Genomic DNA, 21,576 nt, shown 5'->3' with positions numbered 1-21,576 from the left:
ACCACAACACCAGTGGCTTCAATATCCATACTATTTGGACCCCTTCCCCCCTCCCCCAGCATCAGCTCCTCGAAAGTCTGCAAATGCAAACTGACCCTATAGCATATATTCTGTCTTTGCAGTCCTGCTAGTCTAAACCCCCCCTTTCAACAACCTAAACCCTATTCTCACTTTTCCTCTCGTTATTCTCCACACCAATTCCAAAACCTTGTAATTACTTCTGCACCACTCTCATGCTATTCTTGTTCCATAAATCTTAGCCCCTCCCAGGTGTTAAGGCACCTGTCCTCTACACCATCATCACATAACTCCTGCCTGCTTGAGGAATCACTTCTATACAGTCAACATAGTGCAGCTACAGGTGGGTACGTGCATTTTTGTATCTGTATGGTAGTGTGTGTAAGAGAGTATTTACTTGAACCAGAAGAAAGAAAAGTAGCTGAAAAGCTGATGAAGTCTCATAATTGTTACGTGTTTACAGTATATACATCAAATATCTATCAGCTATAAATAAGTGATTGCCTTTCCTAAATTACTCTTTTCCTCCCATAATTTCTGTTAATAAAACAACTTTGTGCTTCAGCTTTTACTTCAATGATAAAAATTAACTTAAAAATTACACACTACGGTTAACTTTTCCCCCTCCCATTTACAGTTTTGTTCAGTATTATGCTCTCATACAGTTATTTTAATGTAGACTCAGCCATACTTAAAGGTACAGTTAATTTTAGAATAAGTGTGTGAAACGCTACTTTGGGTTTTGGGAAATGTAATACATAAAAGACAATCTTACATGCTGTTATGCATGATAAAAATTTCTACCAGAGACACAAATATTAAATTTTTATTTCACTCACCTTATAACTGTTGTGACACTAGACAAAGAAGAATTATTGCTGCCTGTGTCCGGTAACGAATCCTGGGAAAAAAAGAAAAGCCTTATTGTATAAAAAATGTAGTATTGTGTATCTTATTAAATAAAACAACAAGAACAATCAGTTATTGACAAAATAATTTAATTGGATAGATAAAAAAATTTCCATTAATCATTTAGATATATAGATTTACTGGTTTCACTTTGTGTATTAAAAACTTAATGAAATCGCATTGGTCCTTTCGATAGGTTTCATTTATATTTGACTTCTTAGGTAGGAAAAACGAATTTACTGGCAAAGTGGCCCTACAAGGGTTCAATTTTTATCGACTGAGGTATGGAAACCTAAAAAGCGATGGAATGCAAAGGCCTTTCTTTCATTTCTGTTGTGAAGCACATGTGTATAGGCAGCGTTACAACTAAATTTAAAAACACTAAAAAGACTAGTGCAAGACAGAAAGTACATGAAACACTACTTAAAGAGTTTTCTCATTATGCCTTTTCTCCAGCTTGTTGCCACCTTTTCCTTTAATATTCTCCTGTTTCAGATTATCAACATATCCACTCAGCTATGTGACAACATATTTTTTTCACCAGCTCATACAATCCATTACAACCTTACTTTGATTTTCACCTTTTTGAGTTGTTCTTTACGCACAAGTTTACTGTCTTTTTTACATAAATAAATGAATCTCATGTGGCTATAAGCCTGTTGCAAGCCTCTATCTTTCTATATCTACATCTACAAGACTACTCTCTGCAGTTCACACATAAGTGCATGGCATATGGCTCGTATAACCATTTTTGGACTCTTTTGTCCATTCCACTCTTTAACAGCTTGTAGGAGAAATGAAGACTTAAATCTTTCCATGCGAGCTCTAATTAAGCAGCTTGTGAGTCAGTGTCACTGCTTATTTATTATGGAGCTTCTAATCTTGCCTCATGCAGTTCAGTGCACCTTCTTTCATAATTAACTGCAACCTGAGAACTACTTAGATAGTGATTTTTATCTATTGCTTCCCAGAAGTCTCTTACTACTCACACTTAAGTATTTATTTCATAATACTCCCTTGTCATATAATTCTTCCCTTTTGACCCAAGAATATAATTTTCCTTCCTTTGATGATTACAGAGCTTCTTATTATGACATAAAAGAAACAGGGCTGTTCACATTCTCAGTATTCTTGCGCACTACCAGAAGGCAAAAACTGTGAAGCCCCAGTATATATCCTAACAGGAGGAGAAGTGCATAAATCGTCTGAGCAGGGGAAGGAACAAATACAGACAAATGGTAATTCAAATGGGCACTACTTTGAAGGTGATCACTCCTAATTGAACATCTCTGGTAAGTACACAAATCAGTACCACAAGCTTCATTTCTTTCATGACAGATTTTATATAGAACATTTCCCTAAAAAAGTACAAACATGTCTTAGTAAATTGCATATACACTGCATACACACACTATTATGCTGCAACAAGTAATTCCTTAGTAATGAAAGCAGTCTTGTTTCTTTTATATCAAGATACAGCACATGCCGCCTCCTTTTGTCCATACCCCTGCCCCATCCAACCAAAATAACAAAATGTCAGTTACAATTCACTACTGACAATGTTTTATGCTTACACCTGACCCAATCCAGCTAAAATTGTTCTTAACATAGAAAAAAAGGCATTATTCTGAGATATCACACATTCATTCATTAAAGTTAATTTTCAGTAGATATCTGAAGTTATAAGTTTTGCAACAACTTAAGTGACAAACTAAAAGTTTGTGAAGATAGTCTTTAGCCAAAGGCCTGCAGTGCTGACTGATGCGAAAACACAATTTTTCCTTTCACTGTCTCAAAAGACCATAAGGTGGCATCATGACTAGTTATAACTTATATAGTATGTTTATATTTGATTGCAGATGATCCACACAGCTCAAAATCTGTTGTTACACTAACTACAAAATAAAATTTGTTTTGATGTGGACTGGACTTGTTTATAACTATACTATGTGATCAAAATTTCCAGACACCTGGCTGAAAATGACTTACAAGTTCGTGGCACCCTCCATCAGTAATGCTGGAAGTCAATATGGTGTTGGCCCACCCTTAGGCTTGATGACAGCTTCCACTCTCGCAGGCATACATTCAATCAGGTGCTGGAAGGTTTCTTGGGGAATGGCAGCCCATTCTTCATGGGTTGCTGCACTGAGGAGAGGTATCAATGTCGGTCGGTGAGGCCTGGCAGGAAGTCGGTGTTCCAAAACCATATCAAAGGTGTTCTATAGGATTCAGATCAGGACTCTGAGCAGGCCAGTCCATCACAGGGATGTTATTGTAGTGTAACAACTCCGCCACAGGCCATGCATTATGAACAGGTGCTCAATCATGTTGAAAGATGCAATCGCCATCCCCGAATTGCTCTTCAATAGTGGGAAGCAAGAAGGTGCTTAAAACATCGATGTAGGCCTGTGCTGTGATAGTACCACGCAAACAGCAAGGGGTGCAAGCCCCCTCCATGAAAAACATGACCACACCGTAACACCACCAGCTCAGAATTTTACTGTTGGCACTGCACACGTTGGCAGATGACGTTCACCAGGCATTCACCATACCCACAATCTGCCATTGGATCGCCACATTGCGTATCATGATTCGTCACTCCACACAATGTTTTTCCACTGTTCAATCATCCAATGTTTATGCTCCTTAGACCAAGCAATGTGCTGTTTGGTATTTACCGGCATGATGTGTGGTTTATGAGCAGCCGGTCGACCATGAAATCCAAGTTTTTTCACTTCCCACCAAACTGTCATAGTACTTGCAGTGAATCCTGATGCAGTTTGGAATACCTGTGTGATGGTCTGGATAGACGTCTGCCTATTACACGTTATGACCCTCTTCAACTGTCGGTGGTCTCTGTCAGTCAACAGTCAAGGTCAGCCTGTATGATTTTGTGCTGCACGTGTCCCTTCATGTTTCCACTTCACCATCACATCGGAAACAGTGGACCTAAGGATGTTTAGGAATGTGGAAATCTCATGTACAGACGTATGACACAAGTGCCACCCAATCACCTGACCATGTTCGAAGTCCACAAGTGCCCCATTCTGCTCTCTCACAATGTCTAATGACTACTGAGGTCACTGATATGGAGAACCTGGCAGTAGGTGGCAGCACAATGCACCTAACATGAAAAACTTACAGTTTTAGGGGTGTGTGGATACTTTTGATCACATAGTGTACTCTTTACTCATAATTTTTGTATTTATGCACTAATTAGTCAGTAATTTCAAAAACATAATGAGACGACATAACCACACAATCTTTTAAGAAGGGGCAGGAGATGCTTACACTTTTTGGTGATTGACAGGGAAACTGTACCAATCACTCAATGTCAGCACTTCAGCTCCTGGAAAAAATTAATTCTCCAGCTGGCACAAATTTTCCTGTATGCCCTTCTGTTCCATATCATGTTACATTTGTGATAGAATCAAAATGAGTTTGCAAAACTATTGAAACCTTCATAATCAATTAGTTCGTAAGTTGCATGAATTTAATAAAACCATACCAAAATCTCACTGAACATTTCTAACCAGCATAAAGCTGGGAGAGGAAATAATTTCCAATGTAAGGGCTTAAAATATTATGCTCCTCCAAAAAAGTCTAATTTACACTAAGCTCGTATGTAACTGGTACTTGCTCAGGATTTATCCAATATTTTCTATCCAGATTGTTAACATAAAGAGTCAAATTTACTCAAGAAATGCTAGTGGAATAATACATAAAACTCACTAAGCACCTAACAATAACATGAAAGATATATAAGCACCCAAAACCACTACTGCTGGAGCCTGAAGAAGTTTGGCAGTGTAGAAGCATTCTCCATTTTGGCAGACAATAATTCCACAACCAATTGTAAAACTGGTGATATTAAATAATCTGGCTGAACAAAAACTACATATGTAGATCTTACTTGTGGGTTAGTTATGGTTCTCATTTGCAGATGCTGGGCACTACTCTCCATAGAGTATTAAAATGAGATGAGTCTTTAATCTAGGGCTGGTCCTTACTTTCCACAGGTATTTTTTTTTTTAATTATTTAAAAAAGAAATTGGCATTTCTGTGGAGGGCTGAACACACAAGATTATCCTCAATATATTGCTTCTGTTATGCTATGTACTGTAAATATAAACTACAAATAATTATCATTTGTAGTTAAATTAACTGATCAAATTCAGAAAGCGTAAAGTACCTGAGAACGTTCTTTATCCGAAGCAGGCGACTGTGGTACAGCTGTGACAATCGCTGGCACTTGTATTTCCTCACATGACTTTGATTTTGCAGCTATTATTTTCTGAAGTAAGATTTGAGCTTGAGATGGGTTAGGAGTTTGTAGAACAAGCTGATGTTGGGGTAATTGCAACTGCAGCCTTAGAGGCTGCTGGTAAATCTGCTGCTGAACTTGTCGATGAGCCTGCTGCTGAACAGTTGACTGTTGTTCTTGTAAATTATGCTGAGGTTGAGTCGTCAGCTGAAGTTGGACCTGTAGCTGAGGCTGAATCTGTTGGTGGGGATTACATGCAGGCTGAGACTGGGATGGCTGCTGCGACTGGCCCTGAGAACTTGACGGTACCTGTGTGCAATGTAGCAGTTGCTGCGATTGCGTGAGCAATTCGGTGTGTGCCACCTGCTGAATTTGTTGAGTTTGCTCTAGATGCTGTGGTTGTGACACATTCTGCTGCTGTATTTGTGGCAGCAGTAGTTGCTGATGTGGCAAAGGCACCTGCTGAGACTGCGTCACAGATAGCTGCTGATGCTGCGATACTGACAGTTGTTGCGGTGGTGAAGCAGACAGGTGCCGAACCTGTGATACTGGCAGTTGCTGAGGTTGTGCAAGAGGTAACTGTTGAACTTGTGATGATGGTTGCTGTTGAACTTGTGACAGGGGAGCTGACTGGGACTGAGATATGGGGATCTGTTGGGTCTGTAACACTGCCACTTGCTGAGATTGTGTCCCAGATACTTGTTGGGATTGTGACACAGGCAGTAGTACCTGCTGAGGCTGTGATACAGGTAGCAGTATCTGCTGTGGTTGAGAGACAGGCAGCTGCTGAGACTGAGACACAGGGAGCTGCTGGGGAGGTACCTGGGACATCTGCGGAGACTGAGGCTGGCGCAGCTGCAGTTGTGGGGACTGCGACTGTCGCAGTTGGGGAGACTGAGACTGACGCATCTGTGGGGACGGCGACTGAGGAAGCTGCACTGTTTGTGAATGAGGCAATGGCTGAAGTGGGGGTAGTTGCTGAGGTGGGTGCAACTGATGAGAGGCAGGCAGCTGCTGAGGTTGCGGGAGCTGTTGCAGCGGTGGGGTCTTTAACTTGTCCCGTGATGGAGCATGGACCACCTGCTGAGGCTGAGGTAATGACTGTGTCTGAAGATCAGGAGACTGTTGAGGCGGTTGGAGCTGGGATCCTTGCTGCACAGATGACATTTCTTGAGCTGCCTGAGGTATCTGTGAAGTCTGCATCTTTACATGAGTGGCTCGAGACTGTGCATGGCTTTGAGGATGCTGCTGCTGCTGTGGTGGTTGTTGCGTTGGAAGGTTCAAGTTCAGAAAATTGAAGTTCATTCCTTGGAGGCCAGCCTGTGAATAATGAAACAACACTGCAATGTTGATTTTCTTCACACACACACACACACACACACACACACACACACACACACACACACACACACACAGAGAGAGAGAGAGAGAGAGAGAGAGAGAGAGAGAGAGAGAGAGAGAGAGAGAGAGAGAGAACATTTGAGCAGTCTAGCAGTGTGCTAGACAGAACTTTGATAGTTGACTACACACTAACAATAAAGTAAACATGAAAGTAAAACTTTCCTGAGCAACAGGTTATTACAATCTACAACTGTTTTCTTCCCTCTATTTTTGAAGATGTACTGGTGGTATTTACACTTTCATTCATAATCTGCATGAAAAATGTAGCTGTGACAATCATAAAATGAAAGTGGGCAATCAAAAATGCTCTAATGACTAGAATGCATCAACATGACAAGAGTGTGTCAACCTATGTGACACATCACAATACAGATCTATATTGAAAGTTACACAATTACTGGCACCACCAAAAGCAGAAGTAATTAATGAGATTACAGAGGAACTGGACCACTTACTTTCCAAATCTTACAAGACATACAATACAAAAGTCACTGTAAGAAAAATTACACATGTTAAAGTTATGATAAACTGAGAATTTTTATACATGAAAAGTAACAACTGAACAAATGTCTTCAAAGTCACACAGTCAACAGCTGCCTCAAGTCTTTGACTAAATTTTAGATTAAAACATGTTTGTGCAATAGCAAATATTCACAGAGTAATCAGATTTAAGTTCATGTTAATTAACATAAAATTCCAAACTTTAGGGACTACTGAAAGCTTAAATTAGAAAGAAAGAGCATTAACTCAAAAGCTAATAAAATTTTCTGTGCTGTTACTTTTGATTATGAACTACATGTCAATCCTCAACATAAGATAGTACCGCTCTATGACATGGTCACCAATTGTAAACCACTGGTTTTTTCCCCCCAGAAAAAGTAAAAGATAAAATATTTAGGATGTTTCACGTTGATGGAAGAGATGGAGAACAAGGTACAAACATTTGTATGTGAACTTGTTTTCTGTGTGAAAAAGACAACAAAAGCTTTGGAGAAGAATACAGAAGTCAAACAAATGATTCTCTAGGTCTGAATATTTTTTCGCTGGAACTTTCTCCCAAAGAGACCTCAATAGTGCCAAAAGATCACCTAAAAATCAGCATCAGATTTAGGCAAACTGGTCTTGTTCACAATATGCTGTTGCTCCTATGACATCTGCTCTTTAAAATCAATACCCATTCTAATACTATAATAAATCTTGCATTCAGCAGTCAATCTGTTAATTCAACAAAGTTCCATGTAACCTTTCACTTCTTTTTCGTGACAGCCTATTGACGATTTTACGTATTCATACTGATTTTATACCTTTCTGCTGTCTTGGAAAACGTCTGATCCTGTCCCCTATCTTTTTTGATCAAATGTTTGAGTGGACTGAAACCAAGACTCCCTATAAATTGTACAATGGGTTTTTGTCCAAACGATAAGCGTAAATTGAAACGGGCTATCAAACTGATATAAACTGCTAGCTGAAGTGTCACTGCAAAGTTAATCTCTTGAAGGTCTAGCGATTTTGTTCATAGAAAGTCACACTGGTGTGATACTTGACTGTCATAAACATTTCCTTCAAGGCAGGTGCTAAATTCAGGACAGAACAGAAGGCACTAGGAAGGCAAATGAGGTGTCAAGGAGTTCATCTCCTCAAGGTCTTGCTTTTCAAAGCATAAAAAGTTGCAATGGTGTTATATTTAACTATCAAAATACCCTCCTCCAAATTCTGTACCAAATTCAGGAAATTTTGAGAGCAGAAGATGCTTGGAGAGCAAATGATGTCAAAAAGATCAAGCTTTCTGAACAAAATTCGAAAATAAAAAAGAATTGAAAAAAAGGTCAAATGTTTTGGGAACTGATTTGTCCAAAAGAAAGAAATAAATAAAACAGATTAGACAAAGATTTGATCCACCTCATTTGCTGTGCTTGATTTCAAGCATCTTGAAAGTCATGTCAAATGTTTCTTTATTTTATTTCCAACTTTAGACAAAAGATTTGACTTCTGTAAAAAATTATTTATTCAGTGATCAGTCCTCGGACTGCTTTCATGTGGTCCACCATGAATTTCTCTTGTGCCAAACTCTTCAAATCAGAGTAGAACTTGCACCCCACTTCCTCCATCATTTGTAGGATATATTCCAATCTCCATCTTCCCTCTAATGAAAGGATTCAATAATATAATTCACAGGATACATTGAATGGAGTGAACAGTTTAATGAGTAAAGAATATGGACTGACAGTAAATCGAAGAAAGATGAAAGTAATTAGAAGTAACAAAAATGAGAACAGTGAGAAACTTGTCAGAATTGGTGATAAGGAAGTAGGTGAAGTCAAGGAATTCTGATACCTAGGCAGCAAAATAACCCATGATGGAAGTTATTCTTTGATGACTCAAGAACTTCCATGACTAAGTAACTTACTAACAAGTTTATATATTTTAAGTATAGTTAGCAAAAAAGTTTGACAATATTTCTAGGCTTTCAATGATAAAGTAAAACAAATTTTTGGAAGACAACTTAATTTTACGTAATAGTTTAATTTTTACTGACATTATGACTGATGCTGAATACTGATAATTTCTGTTCAACTGCTTGAGTGAATGAAGGACTAACTACGGCACAGATGTGACACATGGATCTTTGTAACTGTGAGTAACTGAATATATATGAGCACGGAAATCTAGGTGTGTGTTGTCTGTGCGTGTATCAGATACATATTGGGGAATTGTGGATTACACAGAAGCCAATTTATGACACTTTTAAACCATAAAACATATTTCGATAGTTTAGATATTTAAAGAGGGGACTTATTTGCCTTTACTGTTTCTTCTGTAACACATTATTTGTTAATTTTATCAAAGATAGTTTTGGAATGGAATTGGTTCAATGTGGCAAAACACTAGGTTTTGTATCTCAAAACCCAAAGCTGATTGACTACCTTTGTATTCAGACAATCAGGAGCAAGATACTAAGCATGTACTGGGACTTGGGACTCTGAATGAGATTTGGCGCACGAGTTTCAGTGAGTCAACGCTTAGCTATGCTGAATTTTCTTAAAATTTTAGTAATTATGAGCAATAATGAAGTTTCAGATTTTGTAAAATATTAGAATGGCTATGATTCCAGAAATTCCAGCCTTTTTTTTCTGTTTAAGCTATGACTATTTTGGATTATTAAAATTCTGCATGGCATGCTGTGTAATCTTAAATGGGTCCAGTATGGACATCTACAGTACGAGTATTCAAACCATTAATTCCATTTGTATTTTTTATATCAGATCAGGGCGAAGACCTTAAATTTGCAACTAAAGAGTGACTGGGCTGTAAGTGTGAATGGGTGAGTACAGACTGTGTTTGGTTTCATGATTTATGTTGAGAAATACAAACCAGTAAGTCTTGATGGTGTAAAATTGTATTTAAAGGTGACAATATATCGGAGTTTAAGTATATTTAAACGTACATCATGCCAGGTCAGGCATGATCTGCAGAAGAAATTCAGCAAAGATTGGTGAACAATTTTTTGGCAAGACAACTGCACTGCCACATTATCATCCTGTCCCTACTTTTTGTCAGTGCTCTCCGTACGCTCCTTTGCCGGTTCTGTGGAGAAACACATCATTCTGGATCTCATACCTTACAACTATTGAAAAGTTATTTGTCTGTCTTATCTTGTAGATCAGGATACAATACGCAGTGCTTCTACATTCACCAGCATATAGTCAGAGTTAACAACGTATAGTTAGATGGGAGTATACAAAAATTTGCCATCAGCAATACATATTCATGTTTTCACTGTATTTTATGTATGATTATGCTGGTCTCCTGAAAAGACCTATACCTTCAATTAATTAGATAGTTCTACCTCTAATTTCAAATCACTCCTGCAGGTAGAAACGGTCAGTCATCATAGATATTTCATTCTAACTCTGTTTTGAACATATTTCTGCTCTGAATGAAAGCGCATCATCATTATGTACAATTCATCATATTTTGACCATTTCTGAGCTCAATTACACTTCTGCTAGATACTGGACACTGGACTCACCAATAATACTTGGATGTCAAAATCTATTATCAAGGCCTTCTGCAGCTGAACAATTCCTCTCTAAGTATTCCTGTGTTAGAGAAACAATTTCTTATTACTTACATAAATTTTACTTGCTTGGCCATTATTTTACAAATCTGAGTCAAATTTACAAACAAATTAGTGCAAGTTAACTGGCAGCAGGAGAGCACCCTCTAATTCAACCTCTTAACTGGTTATACAAGATGAATTTTTGCACTATTTAATCTCGGTCTGGAGATGATAATTTCACAGTTCTACCTGTGACTGACCCAAATCTCTTAATATATGGAACTATTTAACACTTAGACTTAGTTCCTCCAATAAGAAGCATACACGGCAATAACTTTCATCCTGCTAACTCTATCAACTGCAAGGTTTTCATTTTCCTCCCATTTCTTGTCCATGTAGTGAACATCCTTCGCAAAAGTTCATTCCCAAGCATTCGGTCTTCCTCCACTTCTGTATCCATATAATGGTTTCCACAACAGTGGTAATTTGGGGATTCTTCTGTCTTTCATGTTTACAATATGCCCCACAAACTTCAGCCTTCTTTCAGAAATGATTTTGTGCAGAGACCATTTCTTCACAGCCTTTTAGCATTTGAAACGTGGTTACGATGTCTGAACTTTCTGCCAACAAGTCCTTGGTCAAAAACAAAAACACACACACACACACACACACACACACACACACACACACACACACACTGGCGGCTGGTCTGGTTTCAGCTGCCAGACTCTGTGGTCGTGTGTGTGTGTGTGTGTGATTTTGACAAAAGCTGTTTTGGCCAAAAGCTTACTTTCTGACAGTGTTTTTGTTGTGCCTATCTGCGATTCAGCATCTCTGCTATATGGTGAGTAGCAACTATCCTTTTCATAATATTGTTACATTCTATCCTGGGTTTCTCACTGTTTGATTTTACATATTTTCTCACAAAACCCTATGTCATACTGTTTATCCTTATATGCATTTTTTTGAATAGACATAAAATATCTGCTCTCATTATGTCTAACCATATATAGAACATTTTTTTAGCTGTTCTCCTTGACCTGTTGTCTAGGGTAGCATATTTGACTTGTAATCAAAATGTCTACAGTCCCAGGTTTTAACCCTGCCACTGCATAAATTTTGAATAAAAATCATGCGCAGCAGCAGCCAATGACTTCCAGCATAAGAAGTTACCCTCAGTCTACCAACAGCCTTGCCAAAGAGGACAGAGGAGCAGACTGTGGTTCAGGACATTGTGTTCCTGGGGTGGGAAACTGCCCCTAAAGGCAGAAGAATCAGCAATGATCAATAGCACGAGGATTCAGAAAGCAATGGAAACCAGTCATCAAAAACACATTGTGTGTACCCATAGGACATGTTGCCCGTAATCGAAAAAGTGTCATGATGATCTCTTCACCGGCAAGAGATTCTGAACTAGTTACCCATTAAGATATTCAGGAGGGGACTGCCAATGGGAGGTGACCATGAAAAAAAAGATTGAAAAACCAATGACAGGATAATGTTCTATGAGTGTACGGGCATGGAATGTCATGACTTTGAACATGGTAGGGAAGTTAGAAAATCTCAAAACTGAATTGCTAAAAGGAACAACTACATATAGGGTGTTCAGTGGAGTGAAACAGAAAGAAGACAAAGATTTATATAGTCAGATGAGTATAGTGTAATATCAACAGCAGCAAAAAATAATATAATGGCATTAGGAGTCACAATGAATATAAAGACAGGGCAGAGAGTGAGTTACTATGAACAGTTAAGTGATAATATTGTTCTCATCAGAATCAACAGCAAACCAACAATGACAACAACAGTTCAGGTATTAATGATGGCATAGCAAGCGAAAGATGAAGAGAAAGGAGAAAGTGTACAAAAACATTGAACGGATATTTCAGTATGTAAAGGGATATAAATCATCATGAGGGACTGGAATGCGGTTGTAGGGGAAGGAGTAGAAGAAATGGTTGTGGGAGAATATAGGCTCGATATTAGGAATGAGAGAAGAAAGACTGAAATCTGCAATAAATTTCAGATATTAATAGTGAATAACCTGTTCAAGAATCACACGAGTATGAGGTATACTTGAAAAAGGCCAAGAGATATGGGATGATTTCACTTAAATTACTTCACAGTCAGGCAGAGATTCTGAAATCAGATATTGGATTGTAAGACGTACACAGGAGCAGATATAGACTCAGGTCACAATTTGGTAATGATGAAAAGCAGTAGGCTGAAGTTTGAAAGACTAGTCAGGAAGAATGAATGCGCAAAGAAGTGGGATACAGAAGTACTAAGGAATGAAGAGGTACACTTTAAGTTCTCTGAGGTTACAAATACTGCAATAATAATTAGCTCAATAGGTAGTTCAGTTGAAGAAGAATATGCGTCTCTAAAATGGGAATCAGAGAAGTAGGTACAAGGAAGGTAACTGTGAGGAAACAATAGGTAATGGAAGAATACTTCTGTTGATCAATGAAAGAAGGAACTACAAAAACGTTAAGGGAAGTTCAGGAATAGAGATATAAAAGTCGCTGAGGAACAAAATAAATAGGGAGTGCAGGAAAGTTAAGACGAAATGTCTTCATGAAAAAAAAAAGATTGTCAGAAGGACTGACTCAGCATACAGAAAAGTCAAAACAACCTTCAGTGAAATTAAAAGCAAGGGTGATAATATAACGCCTATATGAGGTGGAGGACTTGGCCCACAATGTGATAGAAGAAGAAACATGTGTGAGGAGGTAAAATACAGGGATCCAGCATTAGAATCAGAATTTAAAAGAGTTTTGGAAGATTTAAGATCAAATAAGGCAGAAGCGATACATAACATTCCATCAGAATTTGTAAGATCATTGGCGGAAGTGGCAACAAGATGACTATTCTTGTTACTGTGTATTATCTATGAGACTGGCATATAGCATTAGAGTTTTGGGATAACATCATCCACACAATTTTGAAGGTAGCAAGAGCAGACAAGTGCGAGAATTATTGCACAATCTGCTTATCAGTTCATGCATCCAAGTTGTTGACAAGAATAATATACAGAAGAATGGAAAAGAATATTAGTTATCTGTTAGATGATGATCAGTTTAGCTTTAGGAAAGGTAAAGGCACCAGAGAGGCAGTTTTGATGTTGCAATTGTTAATGGGAGCAACACCAAATAAAAACCCAGACACATTCATTCATAGGATCTGTTGACCTGGGAGAGGGGGGGGGGGGTTTAAAAAAAAAAAAAAAAAAAAAAAAAAAAAAAAAAAAAAAAAAAAACCAACCACAACAACAGAGAGTGAGTTCAACGATGTAAAATCGTGCAAGATATTCAAAATCTGAGAAAAATTGGAGTTAGCTATAGTGAAAGATGGGTGATACACAATATGTACAATTACCAAGAGGGAACAACAACAATGCGCTTGGAATAAAAATTATCTAAGGCAAGGATGTAGTCTATGGGACTTACTGTTCAATCTACATGTCGAAGAAGCAATGACGAAAATGAAATGAAGTTTCAAGAGTGGGATTAGCATTCAAGATGAAAGTGTATCAATGATAAGATTCGCTGATGACATTGCTATCCTGACTGAAAGTGAAGAAGAATTACAGGACATGTTGAATAGAATAAACAGTCTAACGAGGACAGGATATGGACTCACAGTACATCAAAGAAAGGCAATGAGAAGTAGCAGAAATGTGAACAGCAAAGAACTTAACCCCAAAACCAGTGCTAACAAGGTAGATAAAGTTCAGGGATTCTGCTACCTCAGTAGCAAAATGGTCCATGATAGACAGAGCACGAACAACATAAAAAGCAGACTAGCATTGGCGAAAAGGGCATTCCTGATCAAGAAAAGTATACTAGTATCAAATATAGGCCTTAGTTTGAGCAAGAAATGCAAGAATTTAAGTTTGGAGCACAGCATTGTATAGTAGTGAAACACGGACAGTGGGTAAACTGGAAAAGAAGAGAATCAAAGCATTTGGGATGTGGTGTTACAAAATAATGTTGAAAATCATGTGGACTGATGAGGTAAGGAATGAGGAGATACTCTGCAGAATCGGCAACAGAATGATACAACACCATTTTAAGACATAAGGGAATAACTTCCATGGTGAAACTTCCTGGCAGAATAAAACTGTGTGCCAGACCGAGGCTCGAACTCGGGACCTTTGCCTTTCGCAGGCAAGTGCCCTACCAACTGAGCAACCCAAGCACAACTCATGCCCCGTCCTCGAAGCTTTAATTCTACCAGTACCTCTTCCACAGTATTAGTGGGAGCTGTAGAGGGTGGAAACTGTAGAGGGAGTCAGATAATGGAATACATCCAGCAAATAACTGAGGATGTACGTTGCAAGTGCTACTCTGAGATGAAGTGGTTGGCACAGCAGAGGGATTCCTGTGGGCTGCATCAAACCAGTCAGAAGACTGATGACTTAAAAAACAGTCACTCATCTGACACCATTTTGGGATTCACACAGAGTTGAACTAATCTACAGAGAGGAAGTCTCAGTGTAGAGTGTGTGTTCCCTGAAAGTGGGGCTGATCAGAGCTCAGTTCACTTCTTGGAGTGTTTTCTATTTCCAGGCTTGTGCACCAAGGAGAACTTCCCACAAGCTAAAATCAGTACAGCTGAAATAGGTTAAGTATTGGCCAGCCACAGTCTAATATTTGCAAAGTTTATAATTTATTCTTAGTTAAGTGATGTATCTATGTCTCCATGTTGTTTCTTTCTGGCCTGATAATAACCATATAGTTCTTACTGAGCTACACAGACAGTTTGTAATTACATAATGTATTTCCTGTAACAGAAATTATAGACCATAGTACTCAAACAATAAGTGATCTGCCCTCCATGTCCTCCTCCTGTGAAAAATATTACCACACTAAATTTTTTACACTTTGAATGAAATGCCAGTGAGGATCATTTCATTCAAAATACAAATTTTCAGTTAGGTTCTACATACATACTCCACAAAGCACTGTGAAGCATAAGACAAATCCGTTGAACAGTCCCTCATTTGTAATACTGTAAAATGCTGACTAAATCAAGATTTCGTGGCTCAAGAGTTAGTGGATTATTATGACAGTATTGCATCCCCTTCTGAAGTTATACCAGTTACGAAAATACTACATCAAAAGCAAATTGATCAATACTGTATTGTACAAGTAGGGGCGGAGGGGGGGATGAGGGAGGGGGGGAGGGGGAGAGGGGGAGAGAGAGAGGGGGAGAGAGAGGGGGAGAGAGAGGGGAGAGAGGGGGGAGAGGGGGGGGGAGGTAGGTGCAGGGGCTAATGGAGACCAAAGCCAGGAAGCTTACAAGAACAAGGGATATTGCTGCAAGAACGACTTCTGTCAATATAGTTCAGAAAAGCTGGGGTTGGCAGGAAAGGGGGGGGGGGGGGCGCAGAAGTGTCCAGTTGAGACAAGTTTCTGAAGCAACTACCAAAATCGAGCATTCCCTGCTCAACAGTACATTCCACCACTCGTTGGTCAACTTCTCTCATGACCACAGTTCGGCAGTGCCCATTCATTGAGGTGGAAAGAATGTTTCTTCCTTTGATGGGATAGGATAAGCCTGTGACTCAGCTGAAGTTACGATGTGCCAAGTGGGTGTCTGACAGTTCTTGCACTTTTCACTTTATAACAAGTGGTTGGGTGTGGCACAAGGATGGATCAGGATACCGCATACATGGGGTGGGCGGCAGCATATCTCGTTAGGATTAGGAGGATTGTGGGTAGGATGTTCTTCATTAGTGGGAATGATGATAAATAATTACAAAGCCCAGGTCAAGGATATGGTTCAGTTGTTTCAGTCCAGGATGATACTGGGTGATGATGGGTATTTTCTTTTGTGGCTTATTCTTGGGGTAGGTGTGAGGATTATGGGTGTGTGAGGAAATAGTGCAGACTGTCTGTGGATTAAGTTTGGAGAACAGTGCCTGTATGTGAATGCTTTAGTAAGATCTTCAGCATACTGGGCAAGAGAATTCTTGTCACTGCAGATGCACAGTCCGTGAGATGCCAGAGTATATGGAAGTGACTGTTTTATGTGGCGGGAATGACAGCTATCAAAATGTAGGTACTATTGACAGTTAGTGTACTTCATATAGATAGCATGGATGAAGCCATCAGGGTGGTGGAGGTCAACATCCTGGAAGGTGGCGGGTTGGGTTGAGGAGGATCAGGTGAAGTGAACATAGGAGATAAGGTGTTGAAGCTGTACAGGAATGAGGATAGGGTTTCTTGGCCCTGGCTCCAGATCATGTAGACATCATCAGTGAACCAGAAAGTTTCTTCTATATTGTTCATAGGCACAATGCAGCTGGCTGCAGTCTGAGCAGGTGAATTCAATAAGCACAACATGTTTTGTGTGTGTGTACACACACACACACACACACACACACACACACACACACACACAGATATATATATATATATAAGGCTTGAATTTTGTGTGTGTGTTTGTGTTTGTTTGTGTGTCTATCGACCTGCCAGCGCTTTTGTTTGGTAAGTCTCATCATCTTTCTTTATATATATATATATATATATTCTCTAGCTCAAAAAAAGTTAATCTGTAAACCTCTTACCAGAGGCCAAAGTTGCTCTTCCATTGCTCACTGTTCTGCGATGGGTGGTGCCTTGCATACATGCCACCAGAGGACATAGGTTCACATGAATTGATTGGCCAGTGTGTCTTTTTAAGCAGCCATAATTCAGAGCGTCACCCTGATTCAGTGATCTTCCACACTTAGCAATATTGGTATGGAAGATGCAGTGAGGAAAATATATTGATGTAGCATGACACCACTAAACATTATTAAGTCTCAATGACTTAAGAGTGTGTATCAGCATTCGGACTACCTCTTTGTTACTGTTGAGAACATTACTCTCTATAAATGTGAACATTTTAGGTTAGGCTTTATTGGCATTAAATGAAACAACAAGTTTACTGTTACCAGTAAACTTGTTTCATTTAACATTACTCTCGCTGTATATAACTCATTGCCACAGAAGGACCTACAGTTATACAAAGTTATGTACACCTCATTTATTAACTGTACATACTGTAAATCAACTTATTGTGTGTTACCTTTTTGTAGATATCAGTCTGTTATTGGCCACCTCAACTACTGACACATCAGTCAGAAAGCTAGCCAAATTTTCAGTCTGTTTATGTGACTGTCAATGACTCACTACATCGACTATTTGGTGAGACATGCCAGAAATATCGTTTTAAAAGTTCTGCAGGGTGTATCATAAAGGCGTAAAGGCATACAACTGAAAGTACACAAAACTAGAAGTAAAAAAGTGTAGTAAACATGGGCATGCATGCCTTAAGAGCTATGAATACTTGTCCATCTTTGCTACTGTGGATCATGTCTCTTCTACTGAACAAGTGCTCATAGCTCTTAAGATATGCATTTTTGATTGCATGTTTAATAGACTGTTTTGCTTCTCTTGTTCTCTCTAAATACTGAAAACATAAAAAAAATCAGAAACTGGTTCAACAATTTCACTGTAAATTGGTGTAAGATTTGTAACTTTTTACAATTCTGTATTTCCTGCTATCCTTATCACATCTGATGGAAACATGTGGTGTTGTTTGAAGTCCACTAACATTTTCCTGTTATGTTCACAAATTATGTGTTATATTGAAGAAAACAAAAATGGCAAATATAACTCATTTATACAAAATTTAATAAATAGTCTGAATGATGTGGTCAAAGTAGAGATGGTGTTGTCTAATCAAATAGCATAATATAAATATTTGCCTCTGTTTTCCTTATGCTTCTGATGCACCCCTTGTGCACAGCCCATATTTTATTAGCATGCCCATCTTGGCCTGTTGGCTTGAATGAATATACTTCTGGATATTTTGTCAGTTTAAGGGAATTTGATGAATAGCAAAGAGGTATGTAAACAAAATGCTGGGCACTGTACTTCTCTGACAAGCAGGGTGCGCGCACGTACGTGTGTGTATGAGAGCAGTACTGTGCTGCAATTTACTTCGGATTGAAGCAGAGGGAGCTATTCACATACTCAGCATGGACATAAACTGAAGCAATAATTAGGACACTTCCCAGTCAGTATTACTTTCCTTCACAGAGAAGGAATACACTTACCTGAAAATGTGCAGGGTCAGTCCGAAAAGTATCTACAATTGGTTCATTTCCTTCCGGCAGAGGTGCAGAAGTGATGGCTTCTCTTGTTATGTGCTTCTACTTCCCACCATTTAAATCAACTGACCAATGGTCATCTCTTGGGATGCACCAGTTATGTTGAAGTGCTTGTTTATATAAATGTTGTTTCATGTTCTCTATCATTTAGCTGTTTTGATATGACATTCAATGTGCTAGCATAGTGTTATCGTGGATAAGCTTAGGGTAACGAGACAAGGTGTTACATTACATATTGTTGCTGTATTGCATAACTAATGACAACTAACAAAAAGCACTGTGCAATCAAATGTAGCCAAACAAAGAAGCATAAAAATGTTCAATCTCTGCAAATGCCTGTCTGTGTAAACAGTATAGCCCAAGAAAACATGGTTGTTTGGCCCATAAGACTTCACGATAACTGAGTGCCTCTGAAGATGATAACAGCACGATACCCTCTGATAAGAAACATTGATGAATATGTGCATCATGCACATATGTGCACGTAGCTATCTCTGAAAATACGTTGTTGCTCAATGGCTTGAATAATATCCATAGAATTAAATGTATCACCACCAATTAACATCACAAATACGAAGAAACTGATGAAATTTAACCCGTATGCCCGTTTCATTCTGCATTTCCTGTAGCAACAGAGGCAACGGGTAACAGCGTCAGCCTATGACAGCGAATGTTTTTTATTCAAAATGCAATTTTCTGAAGAATATAACTAGCTGCAAAATACTGTGATAATACTGACATCATTCCAAAAGAATGCTAAAATGTACACAAGTGTTTCAAAGCTCATCATGTTCTCATCAGAGTGAAAAACCATTATTCAGTGGTAATTGTTAATACATTGTTTGTTCAACATGCCAATCATATGGACAACAACAATGAGGAAATGAAACCAAATACAAATTTCAGCGTCTGTGGTAATGAACTGTTAAATAATATACATTAACATATAACTCACCTGTTCAAGCATTTGCGGTATAGTAAGCTGATGTCCTGGAGCCACAGAAAACTTATACAGCCGTTTTTCATTGTTAGAGAGATGGATGATCAGTTGCTGTTCCGTGCGAGGCTGCTGCTGGGCTTGAACTTGCACATGATGTTTCTGAGGAGTCTTGGGTTGCTTTGGCTTAGTGTTTGAGCGTTTCCGAGGAGTATGTGGCTGCTGCTGTTTTTGTGATTGCTTCTGTGGCTGTCTCTTTGTCTGCTTTGAATCCTGCTTCTGTGGTTGTTGCTTCTGGCAGTTTGAGTGCAGCTGCTGTTGCAACTGTTTTGGCTCCTGCAAATGTTGTTGCTGCTGCTGCTGCTGCTGCTGCTGCTGCTGTAACTGATGCTGCAGTTGTGGCTGTAATGATATCTGTTGCTGCTGTTGGCACTGAGACTGATGCTGCAATGGAGGCTGCTGATGTGAAACAGGTTGAGATTGGGTCTGAGGTTGAAGTTGCAGTTGTAGTTGTGACTGTTGTGAAACTTGAACCTGAATATGAGGTTGAGATTGGTTTTGTGACTGAGACTCAGGTTGAGTTTGGGCTTGAATTTGGAGTTGGGGTTGGGGTTGAGTCTGGGTTTGTGATTGAGGATGAGGATGGGTTTGGAGTAGGGGTTGAGGTGGAGGTTGGGGTGGAGGTTGGGGTTGGGTTTGGGGTTGGGGTTGAGGCTGGGGTTGCAGCTGAGGCTGGGGTTGCGGTTGAGGCTGGGGTTGCGGTTGGGTTTGGGCTTGAGGTTGAGGTTGTGATGGGGTTTGGGGCAGAGGTTGATGCTGCAGAAGAGATTGATGAGGTTGAGGCTGCAGAAGAGATTGATGCTGAATACGAGACAGGGTTAGGTTCTGGGACTGATGTGGCTGAAGCTGATTCTGTGGCTGAAGCTGATTCTGTGGCTGAAGCTGATTCTGCGGCTGAAGCTGATTCTGCGGCTGAAGCTGATTCTGCGGCTGAAGCTGATTCTGCGGCTGCAGTTGACTCTGTTGCTGAGATTGATTCTGGGGTTGTAGTTGATTTTGTTGTCTGGTTTGATTCTGTTGTTGAGGTTGGTGCTGCGATAATGCAGCTAATACTTGCTTGCGAATAAATGCATTATCCAGAATTTGCTTCTGTATTTGTGGTTGTGTGACTGGCAAGGACTTCTTAGTTGTGGTTTGCTGTGAGCGTGAGCGTGATGAATTAGTCCTCTGATACTGTCTCCGAACAGGACGAACTGGCTCAATGCATTGACTGTTGCCATCAACAGGAGCACCACTACAAAAACAATTAAAAAACTTTAATTACTAATAGTTCTACACCAATAAATATCATTTACGAAATATATAAAATATTAACTACATAAGAACTCCACAATGTAATTACTTTCATAACTAAAATAGATATCTTACATTCAACAGTTTTCTTCTTCATTCCTGCAGTCAAACATCACAATCATGAAAATCCCCAAGAAACTAACAATATATTAATGCACCTGAAAGTCAAAACACTTCTATGGTGGCTGGTTAACTCATCCAGCATCAATCATTCTACAAAAGACAATGCAATATTTTATTCCTGAGGAGAATGGAACTATAAATTATCACCTATGCCATCTATAAATTAGTAGACTGAAGGTCTGTGACAAGTTAAAACTGCATCAGACTGGAACTCGAATTTGTGGACATACTTTTGTGTGCAGTGCTGTTCTAGATGAGCCTTCTGGTTTCTCGTCACCCACCAACTCAAGCCTGGAAAGATTAGAGAAGGGAGGACCCTGACTACGAGGTGTGGCTAGAAAAAAACC

At 39.2% G+C, this 21,576-nt stretch overlaps 1 protein-coding gene across 1 annotated transcript in view; it reads right to left on the bottom strand.

Annotated features, from left to right (window-relative positions):
* LOC126204306 (histone-lysine N-methyltransferase 2D-like) overlaps window positions 1-21,576 on the bottom strand; it is a 338,750-nt gene that overhangs the window by 213,501 nt on the left and 103,673 nt on the right. The window contains exons 5-7 of the mRNA XM_049938692.1: window positions 19,772-21,047; window positions 5,120-6,511; window positions 858-919 (exon numbers count right to left, since the gene is read on the bottom strand). Of these exons, the coding sequence (XP_049794649.1) occupies window positions 858-919; window positions 5,120-6,511; window positions 19,772-21,047 (2,730 nt within the window). The remainder of the gene's footprint in view (window positions 1-857; window positions 920-5,119; window positions 6,512-19,771; window positions 21,048-21,576) is intronic.

Source organism: Schistocerca nitens, chromosome 9, assembly GCF_023898315.1.
Source record: "Schistocerca nitens isolate TAMUIC-IGC-003100 chromosome 9, iqSchNite1.1, whole genome shotgun sequence".
Taxonomy (NCBI): Eukaryota; Metazoa; Arthropoda; class Insecta; order Orthoptera; family Acrididae; genus Schistocerca; species Schistocerca nitens.
Note: the sequence above shows the minus strand (reverse complement) of the source record. Positions and strands in the feature narration are given on the sequence as shown.